We start from the raw sequence: 18,447 nt of genomic DNA, 5'->3' as shown, positions 1-18,447 counted from the left end.
GTTTGCATGTACAGTGGTACCTCTGGTTGCGAACAGGATCTGTTCCGGAGGCCCGTTCGCAACGTGTAAAGCCCACAACCTGAAGCGCCGTATCTGTGCAGCGCGATTTGGTGCTTGTGCGCATGCACGAAGGCGTGATTTAGCACTGCGGCGCATGCGCGAGCAGCGAAACCCGGAAGTAACCCTTTCTTGTACTTCCAGGTCACCATGGGACGCAACCTGAAAAAACGTAACATGAAGCAAATGTAACATGAGGTATGACTACAAGCACTGACAGAGGAAGGGGGTGAGGGGGCGGGCTGCCCCATGTGCCATCAATGAGGGGGGGTGACAAATTGCAACTCGACCCTGCCTCTGGAACCAAGCATGGTTGAGTTGCATCGTGATGCGTCCCCTTCCCAGCCATCAGCCAGGCTCTCCCTGCCTGTCCCGTCCATGTCCAGCCCTTGAGGGGGGGGGACTCTGCCTTGCCTCATGAGCAGCAGCACAGCTTCGAGCACGGCTGCACGCACACACACACTGAAGGGGGTGACATTCGGTGCGCCACCTGCCCACGACTCCCAAGCCTACCCTGAACCGCTTTGCCGGCGGCCTTCCCCCTTCATTTTGACAGCCCAGGGGAGGCTTGGGAGTCGCGGGCAGGCGGCGCGCCGTTGCCCTCTGCACTCCCAGGCTGCTGGAGGAGGGCAGGGCACGGCTTTCTTTGACGGGGGGAGGGAGGGGGAAAAGGCAGGATCTACATCAGATAGCTGCCTGCACGACTTTCTTTGATGGGGGAGGTGGAGGGAGGAAGGGGGAATTTCCATGTGGGAGGGTGACAAAAAAATTCTGTGCCGGGTACCACCTGACCTTGCTACGCCACCATGTACAAGGGGCTGAATCAGTGGATTGTAAGAGCTCAAGAGAAGAAGAAGAAGAAGAAGAAGAGTTTGGATTTGATATCCCGCTTTATCACTACCCTAAGGAGTCTCAAAGTGGCTAACATTCTCCTTTCCCTTCCTCCCCCACAACAAACACTCTGTGAGGTGAGTGGGGCTGAGAGACTTCAAGGAAGTGTGACTAGCCCAAGGTCACCCAGCAGCTGCATGTGGAGGAGCGAGGACGCGAACCCGGTTCACCAGATTACGAGTCTATCGCTCTTAACCACTACACCACACTGGCTCTCTGTTGGGATGGCCCTGTTGGGATGGCCCTTCTAGATTGTCAGCAGATTCTGCCCAAGGGCAACTGCTGTTTCTGATTCAGAAGCGAGAAGCACATTTTGAGGTAAAGACTACGCAGGTACAGAAGACTATTCGTTTGCAGCAAGGATTACCATACAGCAGCAGCACATAGCGAGCACAGGACTAGCCTACTTAAAGCATATGAAAACCTCAGCTGCATAGCTAGCCTACGCAAAGTCTGATTAGCTAAGTCTGATTACCATTTGGAGGTGTGCGTAGAGACATCACCTTGCCAATAAAGGTCTGTATAGTTAAAGCTATGGTTTTCCCAGTAGTGATGTATGGAAGTGAGAGCTGGACCATAAAGAAGGCTGATCGCCGAAGAATTGATGCTTTTGAATTATGGTGCTGGAGAAGACTCTTGAGAGTCCCATGGACTGCAAGAAGATCCAACCTCTCCATTCTGAAGGAAATCAGCCCTGAGTGCTCACTGGAAGGACAGATCCTGAAGCTGAGGCTCCAATACTTTGGCCACCTCATGAGAAGAGAAGACTCCCTGGAAAAGACCCTGATGTTGGGAAAGATAGAGGGCACAAGGAGAAGGGGACGACAGAGGACCAGATGGTGGGACAGTGTTCTCGAAGCTACCAGCATGAGTTTGACCAAACTGTGGGAGGCAGTGGAAGACAGGAGTGCCTGGTGTGCTCTGGTCCATGGGGTCATGAAGAGGTGGACACGACTAAACAACAACAACAACAACAACACACATAATAGTACAGGAAGAAACAAAGGCTAAGAGGGTAAAGCTAAGCCCTCCAGTTGGAGTGCCCTCGTCTCACCAGTGTGCCCAACTTTGGCTTATGGGATGCCAGGCAAAGGTAGTCTGCAAGAGGCCCTGTAACAGCAGCCTGAGCAAACTGTAGAATGAAACCATATTTTTCGCTCTATAGGACGCACCAAATGATAGGACGCACCTAGTTTGGGGGGGAGGAAATAAGGGGGGGGGGATTCTGAATCCCAGAAGCCAGAACAGCAAGAGGGATCTGGCTTCTGGGATAGCCTCTTGCTATTCTGGCTTCTGGGATACCCGCTGGGATAGCTGGTCTAGCTTTGCGCGAAGCCTTCATCCCCGTGCCCTGTGGAGGCTTCTGGGACAGCCGGCGAAGCAGCGCTCCCTCTCCCTGTTCTGGCTTAGCCGTGCAGCCTGCATTCGCTCCATAAGATGCACACACATTTTCCCTTACTTTTTAGAAGGGAAAAAGTGCATCTTATAGAGCGAAAAATACGGTAGCGATTTTTTGAAAAAAATCAGATTTTGTCTGAGAAGACAGAAGCTTTGCACGCTTATGTAAAAGGCATACCAAGAAGATAAGGACTGAGCTACTGAGATCTTTGCAGCTTGGTTGCTTGCCATTGGCAGCTGAGAAATGCCTTTTTATGTTAGCTAGACAATTGCTCTTGGGAGATGCCTCTGTGGCAGAAAGTGAGAAGGTGCTGCAGGGAACACATAACAGGATCCTTCATGTGATATGCAGATCCGGCTGCTGAGTAAACACTTCGCAGGAGAGACAGCGAGAGGTACCTTAAATCACGGAATAAAGTTCCAGAGATATTTTTCACTGAATAAAGTTCCAGAGATATTTTTTTTATATATATATAAAAATCATACCCAGGAATAGGAAAAATACAGACAACTCGTGAGTCCCTCCTCTCCATTTTTAAACTGTTTTTAAGTTTTAGCCTAAGCTTTTAACTGGGATTCATTGTTGGATGACTTGTCCTTTACTTCAGCTAATTTTCTCTGGTGATGGATAAACATTGCTGGGTTTTCTTTTGTTTCTGTAGCATTCAGAAGCATTTTGGGAAATAAAAAGGACTCCTTCGCTCAGGACAGAAAAGTGAGATCTGAGGCAGTTGTGAAATGTGACCTGGTACTTAGAGCACAGTAACATTCAGATCTCAGGGTTGCAGACTTGTTTTTGTAAAAAAGAAAAAAGGCAGTGAAAATATATATGAAAATTTACTATTTTGAGCTTCACTACAAACTCAAAAACGTTTGACAGTAACATGTAGAGTTCTACTTAATTTATTCATCCTGATTCAGGTATGTGCTACTGATCACGCAAGTATGCACTACTGCAAGTCCTGCATTGCAGAGTATAATGCCCCCGTGCATTCCTTAATTTTTTAAAAATGTGAATCAACCATATTCCAAATAGAGTATGCATTCTTAAAGAGAGAGAGAATGTAAGTATGCTTGCGCTTACCTGGCACAGTGGTGTTGCGGACAGGTGCTGCCAGCCCGACACAACCCAATGATGCCCTTTGGGCAGCAACCACCAGCTATCAGAGAATAGAGCAGTACTATTAGTATTGTTACTATTACTATTATTAATCTGGCCTAGGAAGGCATCGTCCAAGCCTTCAGTCTGTCCTGGAGGTCTATAGCAGACCCTCACAGTAAGGTTTCTGTAGTTTCCCTCTCGTATAATTTTTACCTATATACTTTTGATCTGCCTTCCATGTTCTAGGTCTTGGATCTCATCACAAGTGTATTCATCCTTTACATATAGTGTGACTCCTCCTCCCTTCCTGTTTGATCTATTCCTTTGGAACATTCCAGTCATGAGTTTCATTTCACTAGTTTTCAGTAATGTCTACTAAATCACATTGGCCATCCTGTATTAAAAGCTCTAATTTGTCTTGCTTGTTTCCCATTCTCTGTGCATTAGTATAGAGACAACTGAAACCATGACTCATTCTTTCCAGCTGCTTCCTTCTTGTAGTGCCCTGCCTTTTAGCAGGTTTCTGGAACACCACCTCAGTTTTCTGTGCATCAGTGAAGTTCTTATCGCCAGTACCAGGTTTTCCCATGTCTCCTTACCCCCTAGGATTCAGTTTAAAGCTCTCCTGATCAGGTTTGTGAGACTCTTAGCAAACACAGTACCCGCTTTGAGGTGCAACCCATCTCTTACCAGGAGTCCTTCCTTTCCCTTCTGTTTTTTAACAGAGGCTTTTGTATGTATTGTATTTGGAACTCTAAAGAGAGAAACCAAAATGTTTATTTAATATTCAAAAGGAATCAAAACATAAATCCAGCCACTGGTGATGCAAAATGATACAGCTATTTTTCCCAACAGGTGACAATAACCACCTGACGGTTCCTCTATTCCAGTGCTCTGTTTTCTGCAATCATATTTATTCATAGCTGTTCCATCCAGAATTTCCACCTCTGGATTGGGACCCATGAGAATAAGTAGGATGAACATGTGAATGCCATCCGTGGGCACAGCATTGCTTCCAGTGGCCTGTATATCTGGTGCACAAATAAAACTGGATTGTGGCAAGTGTGTTATGTTTGTTTTATGGCAAATCAGGGTATTTGACATGCTTGGCTTGGGTTGTATTAGTTACTGTAGGTATGTCATTAGCCCAGAATTTTTGAAATCTTGATGGCAAACATACATGTAAAGAGACACAAATGTACACGGCGAAACCCCTGGTGGTTTCTATTCCAAAATTATTGTTTCAAGAGAGTTTGGGGTGAGTGGGGGAAATGTGTTTTTCTCTCTGGGTTGTGTTCAGACTTCTTGTGTGTTAAATGAGAAAACAGTATAATTTATTCAATGAGCATCCTTTACCTTCAAGATTGGAGAGTGATGCACATTTTAGAACCAACTTCTAGGCAGAATGAAAAATGGAGACATAGTTGTTGAGATATGGTGGCATTTTGTATATGTGCAACGACGGGATCTGTTTTGGTTTTTTTTATCACCAGCACAGCGGCCAGCAGGCTTGCAAACTCACTTCCCTCTGGGTGATGATTTTGTACTGCATATGCTTTTGTTATCACTATACTGGACTTCCATAATGCATCATGTAATGGAATTCCAAATTGTGCTATTTTTAGATGCAGGTTTAGTCTGACTGCAGCTGCCAGCATGATAAAATAAAAATAAAAAGAGCCGCACATTTGACACACGTTAAGCGCACCCACCAATTAACAGTGACCAGGATTTAGTTTAAAATAGTGCTGGAATAATATTTAAAGGAGCACTCAAGGCAGCAGCTATTTATCTTGCAGGTTGTTGTTTTGAGACTTTTTATGTCTTCCTGTGTTCTGCTTCTTGAAGGAAGTTTGACTTACATCTACATTATCAGTGCTCTATTCAGAAACTGGGGCAGTGATACAGCACATTGGGCTTTGCTGGAATTGAGAATAACACATCAACACATAACTTGCTGAGAACTAAATTGCTATTTTGTCTCTGGAATTATGAACACTCTCTATAAATTGTGTGTACCTGTTGCCTACATCACAATATTGGCAAAAACTGTATAGCCCTGTGCTTAGCTAGGCCATCGGCGGTAGGTTGAGCTTTCGCGAGTCATAATGATTCTCTGGCAAATTGATGCATGCTACTAGCAAATGGAACATGGTTAGAAGCTATTTCCCTGGGGATGCCATGATGGACAAAAACTGCTCTCAGCTTTGCCACTTCCAATCTGAATCTCATCCCTCAAGGGCCAATAATGAGGTGAGTGGAGACCCAAAGATTGGCTCTTTCCTAAATCAGAGACGCTGTTAGGTGGTGAGTTAAGGGAGCCAGAGCCTCAGGATGTTTGCGCTGGGCTCCAGATCAATCCTCTCGTCTCCCATTTTGCATTTATACACTTTGTTTAACAGGGCAGGTGGGTGCTATACAAAGCCACTTGCCATCTTAATTTGCCCAGAGGTACTTCGTTTAGATTTAGTATGTACATAAGCAGCAGTTGTTGCCAATAGATTACAGGCGGGGCAGAGGCCCCAATCCACATATCCTATACTGGCCCCAGAAAATCTTGTTGATACCTCAGCAAGCTGCCAGCAAGAGCCAGTTTCTTTTTATTTTTAATCTCGGAAAGCCTGAACTAAATTGGTGGCTGAAATTTTTTTTTTCATGGTCCTGTGACCAGAATCATTTGAGTACCTGTCAATGTCCTCACCCTGGAAAACTCAGAATATTCCCTTTTCACTTTATTAAGGAGACTTTCTGGTTTCACACTGGGCTTGCCAACTCTCAACCAAGAGCTCAAAAGTGTGTGGCTACCTGCCGGTCTTCTGGCCTGTTGAAGTAATACGGAGGTGGATAAGTGAATTGGGCCACCGACGCCTTGGCCTGTGGTTGTCAGTTGACACAGCCCCATTAAGTCTTCGTTTCATCCCGAGAGCTTTGGTTGAAGCCTTTGTTGTCTATAAAAAACCAGCAAGGTAAAAGCTGTGAACTGCGCCGCATTTCTAGCTACAGGCCAAATGCTTTATTCATAATGCTGCAGAATGTTTGTTTAAAGAGTAACTAACACGCTGTTTGTGACTCTTGTCCTAAAACAGAACATGCTGTTGGCTTATGGTGGCTACATTCTAGAGTGTGTTCCCCTTGCAGGCATGCTGATGCAGATTTAGTTTTCTGCCACAAAGGGGAATATAGGTACCTAATTTACAAAGGTTTGTCATTCTTTACTTTGCTAGGGATCATTTACCCTAAGCCCAGACATCAGCTCACCAGTGACTGGGGACACATTGACTTGGCTGGGTTGTAATTTTGAACCTTGCTCTTTCCCTAACAATAGGATCTGTACAGCGCATATTTAGGTAAGCGTGACGCTACACATGTGCAGAGTGCCATTGTCTCCATACTGAAGATCATCTGTTACTCTCTGCACATCTGTGGTCAGGGAAAGAGCTTCTGCATAAGAGAATTCAAGTATAATTTTCAGACAAGATTGACTCCTTCCCTCTTATTTAGAAAAATGCCCATTTATGTTCAGTGGCACTTACTCCCAAGAAAGTGTGCATAGAATTGGATGGTGGATGATGATAAAAAAAAGTTTGATGCCCCCACCACAAACCTAGCCTTTGGTCCTGAAACAAAAACCAGTGGGACTGATAAATTAAAAATACAAAACTGACCCAATGGCAGGATTAGGTTTGCAGGACAGCACTCTGGAAGTAGGACCTCTAAGGCTGCAATTCTCAGTACGCATGTGAGACCAAATTCAACATAATGGAGCTTACCACAGAGTCAATATATACAGGGATTGGACTGAACTTTCCAGCAAAAGATCAGCTTGCTTATTTATTCCATTGAAATCAACAGGAGTTGAAATGCTTTAATTGATATCAAGGTCACCTCTTTTTCTGCCCCAGCCCCAGCCCTGTAAGTTTGACTCTGGGGAGATTCAAAGGCATCTATGTGAGCAAATGCAGCCTCACTGACTTCGTTGAGGCTGCAGGTGAATAATGTGTGTGGATCTGGTTTTTTACTGAAATGGTGCATTTGAGGAGACACTTGAAGGAAAAGAAAAATGTGTAACGGTAGCTGCAAGTTGGTATTTTGGAGAATGGAGTGAAAAATAAATAAATCTTCTCCTGAATTGAACTTCCAAGAATATCCATCCGCTTTCTTTTGACAGAATGGAGATGAGAATCCCTTTGAGGATGCAGATCCATTGATCCCAATCCACTTCTATCAAACCGATCTTGTTGCTTTTAAAAAGCCCTGCTTTTTAATAGAGTGGGACTTGCAGCCAGGGCCGTCTTACGCATATCCAGCGCTGTGGTGCAAAGATCCCTCCGGCGCCCGCCCCCAACGAAACTCCAAAACAAGGGATGGGGCGATGGAAAACTCCCCCACCGTCCCGATCCCCGGTGTGGTGGCAGCAATCAAGCGACTTTAGAAGATGCAGAGGCTTGGGAGGGAAGCAGCTTCCATCCTAAGCCTCTGTGGGATCACTCTCCACCTGCTGAGGCTTGGGAAGGAAGCTGCACGCCTGCCAGCCATATAGTTGGTGGGGCGCAGCTGGTGGGCATGCAGGGAAAGGGGAGGCTGCCAGCAAAGCAGCTCCCCCACTGGCTAGGGTGCCCCTGAGAGGGCAGCGCCCTGGCATGATACACCACTAAGACCAATGGGAAAGACAGCTCTGCTTGCAGCCAAATCCTATGAATGCTTACCCAGCTGCAAGTCCTACTGAGTTGAAAGGGATTGGCAGCCTGATCCTGTGCAGGCTTACTTGGAAGTAAGTTCAAAGGGATTGCAGCTTGATCCTAGTTCAACTCCACACTGTTTCACAGGTCCCTTCCACTGCTGCCTCCTCCACCCCCCCATTAACCGCTGCTCCGGAGGAAGGAGAGCTCAGAGCCTGGTCTGCCACCCCTCTCTGATCTGCCGCTGAAGTGTCCGCCTCAGCCAGGCACACGGTACAGCTGGCTCTGCACCCCACCCTTTCCCCCAGGGCTTAAGATTTGCCAGGCTCAGTAGTAAGGCTGGATAGGACCCAGCTGAGCAGGGATGGGGGAGATACAGTGTTAAATGCAGTGGGGTTTACTACTGGATGCAGATGCCCGGGACTGCACTGTGCAGGTTTTGATGCAATACAAATACCATTACGATGCCAGCGTATTTAAAAAGAAACTGGTCTTCGGTCAATTGTGTGGCACCCCATCCTCAACTCTAAAGGATGTTAAAAGTTATCCCAAGGTGGTTTTTCCTGCCTCCCCCCCCCCCATTTACTGTGCTTAGCAGGCAACAGTTTTCTTCAAGCTTTCAGTATCAATTAATATTTAACTTTTAAAAAAAATCATTTGTAGCCTCAAGTCCGCCCATCCAGTGTAAGCCAGCTCGCTAAGGCCTCTGTGCAGGTGCTGATAAGACGTAAACTGCTGAGAGGTTGCTCAGCCCAGAGGCTGCGCATTAAACAAGTTATTATATAGCACTATTTGTTCTGTTCTCAGGCAGCAAAGCAGGGTGGGTGGGGGTTGGTGCCTTAACATCCTTGCTGATGCCTTCGAAAGGTGCGTGGTCAAAACTGCTCTGGAGACCCAACTTGGACTAGAAGGTGGACTGCCCACCACAATCTACCTTGAAGAGATATTTTAAAGCAGTATTTAAATTGTTGTTTTTCTTTTTCTTCCAGAGCATACCCATTCCAGGGATGAAGAGCGCTTACATTTCAAGATGTTAAAACAGTAGCAGGTGAAGAAGTGAAAGTGGAACAAGCTGAAGAAAACCTTCTAGAGCCATGGCCACAGGTGAATGCCTCCATGTGATCATCAGTGGTGTTTTGTGTCTGATTTTATTCATTGCCTCAGCGCTGGATTTCAGCGTTTCTGCTCTTAATCAGAATGTGGTATCTCCCTGAGATTTGCCATCTTGACCTGGCTCTTTCTTCCTGGCACCTTGCTAATGTCTTTATTTTGGTGCGAAACTGAAAAGCATTCTAAATTGGTTATTCTTGCAAATGCATCAATGTCCTTGGGAATTTGTTTCCATAGGAACCTTTGCCCTTATTGGATTAGGTTTCTTTGTGCACTGTTTTTTGTTGGTTGGCTGCTGTGCTGCAAGTTTCCCCACAGATGATCAGGAGAGAATGACTAACAAGAAGTCCTAAAAACCCCTACGCTGCAGCAATCGGACAGATTATTATTTTTGTTTTTTTGCTAATTTGCAGCTTGTCATCCTTGCTTCTTTGATTATGAACTAAGAAGGTGTTTTTACCCCCTCCTGCAGCAGCAGATGGTGTGGGCAGCATAGCTATAGATACCTCACAACTTAATATGTCAGTCACTGAACCAGCAGCCTGGGCAACTGCGATGAATAACCTGGGGATGGTTCCAGTGGGACTGGCTGGACAACAGCTGGTGACGGGTAAGATTTTCATTGAGATCTGTTGCACTGGTTTGTGGATTTTTTTAGAACCCTAAGATAAATGTCTAATTGTTTTCTGAAGGTGCATGCTTCTTTTTTCAGTGTGCTTCTGGAACACAAGGCATAGGTTCCCTTTCTTAATATTGTGAAGAAAGTGTTTAATCTCTTGGTATTAACAGCCATCTAATCCACGAGACATCTTAAAGTTGGTGGAAGCTGACAAAAGCCCTTGGGGAAATTTGAATCTTTAAAGCCTCCAAATAATCTCTAAGACCTGCTCTGCATTGAATCCGAAAGAGAAGCCTCATAACAGATATATTTAACATTTTTAAAAGCTATCTCCCCACCCCCACATGGAAGCCTTTGCTAATATTCTGCCAAGGAGCAGCATGGGAAATTGGCTAAAAGCTTCTGCAGAGAGAGGATGATCATTGTTAGGCTGACACAAGAAAGTACAGCTATAAATAGAGACGTTATAAAAATCTGAATCCCAGATACCTGCCTACACCATCAGGTGAGTGGACCTGAGAAAGAAACCCTTTTCTTATTCACTCTTCACTGAGACCTTTTTCACATGGGTAGCCTCTGTAGCTTGACATTCCACTAGTGTCTTCTGCAGGAAATACCAGGGAGGTTGAAATCTCTCGACCTAGAGCCGTCCCATGATGGGGTCCTGCAGCACTCACCTCTCTCCCTGCACACATTCCTGTACTTGGCACTGCACACCTCCCCTTTATACTTCGTGCATTTACTGCAATGCAACTTGGCTCTTTAACATCCCCAGACTCCATGTCTTCAGCTGTGAAGTGCTTTTGAGTTTCCAGTAAAGGGCAGAGATTGGGGAACAATCAGAAGGAAGGTTTTCATTTCTGGCTCTCTGACTGCTTATGAATGGGTTTGGGTTCACTGGGAGAAGAATGAGAAGATCAGGTTCTTGTTCCCCTAGCATCTCCAAGTTACAAAGCTCTTGGGTACCAGGCCTGGGGAAACACTCCTGTCTTACACTTTCATAGAATCATAAAATTGTAGTGATGGGGTCACCTACTGCTGATGGCCATCCAACCTCTGCTTAAGGTAAAAGGTGAAGGGACCCCTGACCATTAGGTCCAGTCGTGACTGACTCTGGGGTTGCGGCGCTCATCTCGCTCTATAGGCCGAGGGCGTTTGTCCGCAGACAGCTTCCAGGTCATGTGGCCAGCATGACTAAGCCGCTTCTGGTGAACCAGAGCAGCACACGGAAACGCAGTTTACCTTCCCGCCAGACCTATTGATCTACTTGCACTTTGACATGCTTTGAACTGCTAGGTTGGCAGGAGCAGGGACCAAGCAACGGGAGCTCACCCCGTCGCGGGAATTTGAACCACTGACCTTCTGATCAGCAAATCCTAGGCTCTGTGGTTTAACCCACAGTGCCACTCTGCTTAGAAACCTCCAATAAAGGAGAGTCCACAACCTCCCAAGGAAGACCGTTCCACTGTTGTGGCGTTTGCCCGTTCTTTTGGAAATGTCTGTACAGGGGGAGAGAAAGGGTTAATAGAAGAGTTTTGGATTTGATATCCCGCCTTTCACTCCCCTTCAGGAGTCTCAAAGCGGCTCACATTCTCCTTTCCCTTCCTCCCCCACAACAAACACTCTGTGAGGTGAGTGGGGCTGAGAGACTTCAGAGAAGTGTGACTGGCCCAAGGTCACCCAGCAGCTGCAGGTGGAGGAGCGGGGAATCGAACCCGGTTCCCCAGACTAGGAGTCTACCGCTCTTAACCACTACACCACACTGGCGTAGGTAGACCAATAGAAAAACCCAGAGGTGGAGCCTACCTGTTTTAAAAAAGGCTTAGCCAGAGGTTTAAACAGTTGGGAAAAAGCAGTTGGAAGACAGATGGAAATAGAGAGACGGTTAGTGCAGGTGGTTCTTGTGTGAGGGGAGGTAGAAGTGTTAGAGACAGGATAAAATAAGGCTAAGAGGGTAAAGGGTAACAGCGTTTCGAATGCATTTAAAGTTTATTTGTGTTTGCAATAAACTACAATCTTTGTTGTTAACTTGAGAACCAGACTGAGACTAAGTGTTTTACCGGGGAGAACCTGGTTGGTGGCAGGGGATTAGTGGTGTACGGGTCAATAGTCCGTGAAACGACCGGGGGCTCCGTACGACTGTCAAACAGCTCTTACTGTCAGAAAGTACGTCCTGATGTTTAGTCGAAATCTCCCTTCTAGCCTTTGGAGCAGGAGAAAACAAGCTTGCTCCCTCTACCATGTGGCAGCCCTAGAGATATTTGAAGATGGTTATCCTATCTCCTCTCAGTCTCCTCTTCTCCAGGCTAAACATACCCAACTCCCTCAACTGTTCCTGATGAGGCTTAGATTCCAGAGCCTTGGTCATCTTTTAGTTGCCCTCCTCTGCACATGTTCCAGCTTGTCAACATCTTTCTTAAATTGCGGTGCCCAGAACAGGACACAACTTTCCAAGTGTGGTCGGAACCAAGGCAGAACAGAATTGCTGGGGAAACCCAGCCAGATGGGTGGGGTATAAATAATAAAATCATCATCATTTTCATCATTACTTACCCAGAAATCCATTACTTACATCTCTTACCCAGAAATCCAGAATTACAATCTCTTATCCAGAAGTCCACACAGTTGATTGTTCTTGCTAAGCTATGGTTTAGCTTAGACTTAAATTCAAACAAGTCGATGCATAAGAAGAACGTTTATTTTTAAGAGTAGACTGATATAGCCAGAGGGTGAGACCAGAGAAGGAAATATTTTCAAAGTCATTCAATGGGTTGCTTCCAAGATTCTGCTTTAACAGTTGCTTGGATTTGTTGCTCTGGAATTATTGTTATTTATTTATAAAATAGCTGCGTATTGCTGTTCATAAAAGATATCAGAGCTGTTTACAACAATCATACATAAAACCCTACAATAAAAATGATATAAAAAATTAAGAACAGAGATCAACTATTACAGAAGGATATTTTCTTCATTGGTACCACAGAAAGGTTTTCAACAGGCGCTTAAAGATTCAAACAGAAGGTGCCTGATGAATCTCTGTTGGCAGATTGGGCCAATGACAGGATTGGGCCAATGGCACTAAAGGCTCAGTTTCTTTTACTTTTTTATTGAAAAGAAAATTACAAACTGAACACCCACTCCTCCTCCCCTCCCACAACCCAAAGGCATAGTTCAGATGCAAACAATAATAGTTTATACAAGCACTAAAGTGAGGAGAGACTGAGTGTTGCTCATATAGAAAAATGTTAATATAACCAGATATAATGGAAAGTAGCTTAGTTTCTTGTTCCTGTCGTATGAGTCTTGCCATCTTGAAAGATGAGCAACCATGCTTCTGCAGATGACCTCCACATTTGAGCCGAGATATAATGGTTCAGGTGTTCCCTAAGGTACCCTGGACCTAAGATTTGTCTATTAATACAAAGACCTGGAACCTGACTTGGTATTAGATGAGCAGCCGGTACAAAAGTTTTAACTGTTGTGTCACACTTTGCCAGCCCCCATCAGCATTCTGCATCAACTGGAGCCTCTGAACCAGGTCCAAGGGCAGTAATCGAAGCTTGGGGCATAGCTGTCAACTGTCCCTTATTTGGCGGGAAACTCCCTTATCCCAGCGCTGTGTCCCGCTGCTGTCCCTTATTGATGATGCTCCTTAAATTTCCTGGGTTTCAAAGGAAGCAGCTCCTCTCCCTCCCTCCCTGCTGCCAGGGAGGAGGGAGGCTCCAACTGTGTTGCTTGGCTGCGTTGCTCACCCAATAAGGAGTCTAAGAACGACTGGGGGGTGGAGCTTGCATGCCTTGTGCCAATCAAATCGGCCGCATTGTCTGGGGACTCGCCTTTGCTCAGCGCTTCCCAGCGGAGAGGTGACAATGGTTTTCCTTGCTGCACCCCCTTTGCCGGTTTGCTGCGCTGTGGGAACCACCACTTGAGGCTTCGTTTGGCTGCTGGGCTGACTGGGCTTTCTGCCGTTGGCTCGGGAGCTGGTTGACTAAAATCCCTTATTTTGGCTGCTGGTCCCTTATTTTTGAGGCTGCTGGTCCCTTATTTTCAAATCTGTAAGTTGACAGCTATGGCTTGGGGTTCCCGATGCATGGACTGCAGTGGTCAGGCTGTTCAACCTATCTGAGAAAGAATGGACTTCTGAAATCGTATTTACTGGTCTTTTAGGGTTGTATCCAATTAATTCGTTGCACTCGCAGAATGACTTTCATTTGTGTGGCGGAAGTTCTCCTGCCCTTGCACACCCCCAAATCTGTCCTAGGGTTTCCCCCAACCCTCCAAAGTTTGATGTTTGCAGGGAGAATGTGAGGAGAAGAGAATGGGAAGTTGTCTTGTGCAAACACAAGTCGTTCTGCGAGAACCATGTCTTTATTAGACTCAGCCCCTAATTTTTTTCGGTTCAGGATGTTTGATTCAGTAATAATTTAAGTGCTATATTTTGAAAGTAACAATCCAGAAGTGAGCACGGTGTGGTGATTATAATACATGTCCCATTCAAAAATTAATGTTTCATGATATTGAAATTCTTGACCCTGGGTCTGGGATTTATTGCTAGTTAATTGTAGACAGTGGGTTAGTTTGTGCAATTGTCTAGTTCTCGATGAGTCGATAAATTTGTTTCTGGTCAGAACCACTTCAGGCATGGGTGTAGCCAGGATTTTTGTTAGGGGTGGCAGGCCTTTTGGGGGGGGATTTTTATTTATTGGGGGGGAGCTACCCCTCCTTGCCCCCCCCTTGACTACGCCCATGACTTCAGGTGAGAGCTCACTTGAACGTTTTCTCCCTGGATACTATTCTATTTGTCGACCTAAAAACTACTAAAATAATATCAAGTTAAAAGCACAGGAAATGGGGCAGCTAAGGCAGAAGTAAGTAACTGAAACAGGGTGTGTGGTGAAATGTTGAGAGGCACAAGCAATGTTAGAATTCCTGCCCCATGATTGCAGTCATGGGATTGTTGTCTGTCACATGACGGTATATGTTCTGACTCCACAGAGTGGGAAGTGATGGAGGCAGGATGTTTGTGGTACTGTGTTCCGTGAAGTGGGACTAGTGTCCTTTGTTCTTTTTCTCTTTGCTGTCTGATGCTAGAGAGAGAGGGAGCCATGTTGCAGTGCTCCGTTTGTGTTTATATGTAAATAAAGTAGATTAGCCAAAATGCTGAGTTGCTGAGGTCTGTTACGCATGATGCGCAAACTCTGCGGATCCCTAAGTGTGCCGGTGTCTGTTGGCATTGGTCGCTGTGATGTTCAGGCTGAAGAAAGCTTTTGAAGCTCCCGAACGATCGACCAGGAGGGAGGGAGGGAACATGCCAGTTGGGCATGTGTCTCTGTCAGGGTCCTACTCGAGTGTAGCAAAAGGCATGTTCCTGAAGTTCCAAACATGGTCTGGTGTTCTATCCAAACTAAGTCTTCAAGAATTAGAGGATGAGGCAAACAAAGACCCCTTTAGAGAAAAATTGGTGTGTTTGAACCCTTCATGCCACACACATGCAGACTCAAATCCTTAAAAAGCCATTCAGCCAGAAGGGTTTTGGAAGTGTTTATTGCAGCTGATCACCTGGTTCCATAACAACATAATGGTGGTGTAAAATTGTGCCCATATCATGATACCCAGCTAAGCCATACTCTGAGTAGATCCATTAAAATCAATTTTATAGGACAAAATAAACTCTAGCACCACATACGTAATGTCTGGAATGATGGCTGTCACTTCTTCTGTAGTCATAATTCGCAATGAGGATTAAAATCCCCACTTCATCCATAAATAGTCATTAAAAGGAACCGCTGCCTGCCCTGTATGATCACGTATTAGGGGATAATTCTTCTGTGTTACATGATTTCCACCCATTTGGATGTACATTTAAAGTTTTTGTCTGCCAGCCTCTGTCGATGCAGCAGTAGCTTGGTCACTTTATAGCCTACAAGGGAAACTCTCTGAACAATGGAAAGGCTTTAAAATGGCGTGCAACTTCTGGTTTGTTTTTCTATAGCACTCTTGAGACATAGTTTGCTTGGCCTTGATGGCGAATCAATTTCCAGCACTGCTAGCCTTCCAGGACTCAAAGTACCCTATATAATTCCTTATTTATTAGTGCTGTAAAATTGGATTTTACATCTAAGCAAATGTCAAGGTTTTAAATGGTAGCAAAGTTTCCGATTGTATAGAATCTCTTTTGCTATTTGCTCTGCCGGTTGCTTTCTTCTTTATGTAACGTACCCTCTGAAGTTGCCACACATTTAGTAGTCATAGAATCCTAGAATCCTAGAATCATAGAGTTGGAAGAGACCACAAGGGCCATCGAGTCCAACCCCCTGCCAAGCAGGAAACACCATCAGAGCACTCCTGACATATGGTTGTCAAGCCTCTGCTTAAAGACCTCCAAAGAAGGAGACTCCACCACACTCCTTGGCAGCAAATTCCACTGTCGAACAGTGTATGCAGTTTAATGCTAGAATATGATTTATACAACGCATAGTTCCTTAATGATGTAGTTCTTAGAACTATTAAACGCTGATCAGTATATTGTGCCTAAAATTAGGGTTGCATAGACTAAGTTTTATTAAATGGAGATTAATGAGCCTAAGTTACCTATTACCTTTTAATTTCTGTGTGTGTACTCTGAGTAGGACTAGTGTTAGCTACAACCCTAGCTTACACACAGTTTGATGTTGTTGTTCTAAATTAACTTCAGTGGCTGAAACATTTTCTGGCAGGTGGCCATCTGCCATGGATGTTTTAGCATTTCTGCATTGCATGGGGTTGGACTAGATGACTCTCAAGTCCCCTTACAAATCTGCAATTCTGTGAATTATTGAAGTAATAAAAAATATTTGACGCGCCTTTTTGTTAAATATTAAGATTTATTTCCTTAGGCTTCAGGCATTCAGCTGAACACATGAACAAAGTGTGGTCAGTGCCAGACTTACGTATAAGCTAAACAAGCTATAGTTTCAGTCCCCACTCTCTTGGGGGCCCCCAAAAAAATTAAAGGGGGAAAAACACTGGATGTGCATTTCCAAAATATAAGATAAAAAAACAAATAAAATAAAACCAACATACAGCAACAGTGTTTTGTGTTGTGTAGGCTCCTTTGGTGTAAGTAATGGGCCCCGCCTGCTAGCCTGCTCCCTAAAACATCGCTGGTTTGCTCATTTCTTTATATAGGGTGCCTACATTTTGCAGGGACTGGTTGCATGGCAACACGTGCAAATGGCTTTAGATACCGATGAGGTCCATAAATTCCCATATAGCATATATTCAACACAGAAAACAGCGGCAATTTGTTGTTGACAAAGGACAGCTGGACATATAAAGGGCCCCATTACCTTCAGTAGTTTGGGCCTCATCAAACCTAAATCCGGCCCTGGCAAGGGTAGACACCCAAATCCTGCCCTCCATGTTCTCTTCCATGCCATGCCCCTCCCCATTGCTGGCATTCCCCATGATGCAGATGGAAGGTCTGTAAGCAGCTTCGCTTTGTGTTTGCTTGAGCAGAAGTAGACCAGCTTTACCTGCTGAGGTTGATTTGAGCACATCATTGGTAAGTGTTAAGTTGTGGGTGAACATATCAGACGACACAGCGATTCTTCAAACAGCTCTTGTTTATTCAGAGGCCAGAACAGAACTGATCTGAAGGGTTCAGCCAGCCTGCTTATATAAAACTCCAGCACAACGTAACTGTAACAACTTTCTGTAAGTATCCAATCACTAGACGTCACTTTCGATCCCTTATTTGCATATGTGGACCTGAACTATCTACAGTATCCCCTGCTGGCCCAGGGTGAGAACTTCAGTACATAACAGTAAAGCCAAAGAGAAGAAGGCAAAGAAGGAACTTCTTTGTGGTGCCCACAGGTCTTCTCTAGAGAGGTCTGCTGTAGCCCAACACTATAGGTCTTTTGGAGATATATTATGATGGTTTTGTTGCGAAGCTAGTTTAATAATTTGTGTCGAAAAGCAGGTGCTGACAAGTGTTTTTCGATAGCAATTTCCATGAGGAAAGTCTTCTAACCTAACAGCAGCTGAAACCCAATTTGGATTATATCAACCACTCTCCCAAATCTGTCCTAGTGAAAACTGCTGAGACGTCGTTGCTCCTAGATTATCCACATGGTTTCCTGCTTGTTTTTTGCTTGAAAATGGCTTTTTCCCCATAAGCAAATATCCTTATATACTTGCAACAAATGGCGCACACGTGCTTCACTGGTGCGAAATCATCAAATCCTTTTAACTCTAATGATGTTACCCTTGTTTCCTGTCCTTCTAATTCTGTTTCAGCAATGTCATGTGAGTTTTTGTTTGGCCTTCCACTCATTTGTATACATTATGTGAGGAACAAAAGGAACCCTCCAAAGCATTTTTATTTCACTTGTAATCCGTTTACAGTTGGGAAATGGCTATCCTTTGTTTGACTCTTCTTGGAGTGCAGATCCACTCTACAGAGCTGAGGAGAACATGTGTTTTTGGGTGTCACAGCCACAGTATGAAAAGCAAAACTTTGTTTGGTTTTTCGTAATCAAAAGAACTGGTTTTTAAAAAGCATGTGCTGGCTCTTTAACCTCTTCCCAAGATGGAAGAAACCAACTTGC

General features: G+C 44.9%; 1 protein-coding gene across 8 annotated transcripts in view; it reads left to right on the top strand.

The window, feature by feature from the left end:
- The window catches only part of ENOX1 (ecto-NOX disulfide-thiol exchanger 1), a 273,652-nt gene that overhangs the window by 151,399 nt on the left and 103,806 nt on the right, over positions 1-18,447 (top strand). For 5 of the 8 annotated variants that reach the window (XM_028738095.2, XM_028738101.2, XM_028738093.2 and 2 more), the window contains 2 exons: positions 9,117-9,231; positions 9,710-9,847. In XM_028738095.2, coding sequence (XP_028593928.2) covers positions 9,222-9,231; positions 9,710-9,847 — 148 coding nt within the window. In that variant the 5' untranslated portion in view covers positions 9,117-9,221. The remainder of the gene's footprint in view (positions 1-9,116; positions 9,232-9,709; positions 9,848-18,447) is intronic. The other 3 variants (XM_077933440.1, XM_028738098.2, XM_028738100.2) reach the window with 2 other exon arrangements.

This window comes from Podarcis muralis, chromosome 8 (assembly GCF_964188315.1).
Source record: "Podarcis muralis chromosome 8, rPodMur119.hap1.1, whole genome shotgun sequence".
Taxonomy (NCBI): domain Eukaryota; kingdom Metazoa; phylum Chordata; class Lepidosauria; order Squamata; family Lacertidae; genus Podarcis; species Podarcis muralis.
The sequence above is the reverse complement of the archived record's forward strand: the minus strand, read 5'-3'. Positions and strand labels throughout refer to the sequence as shown.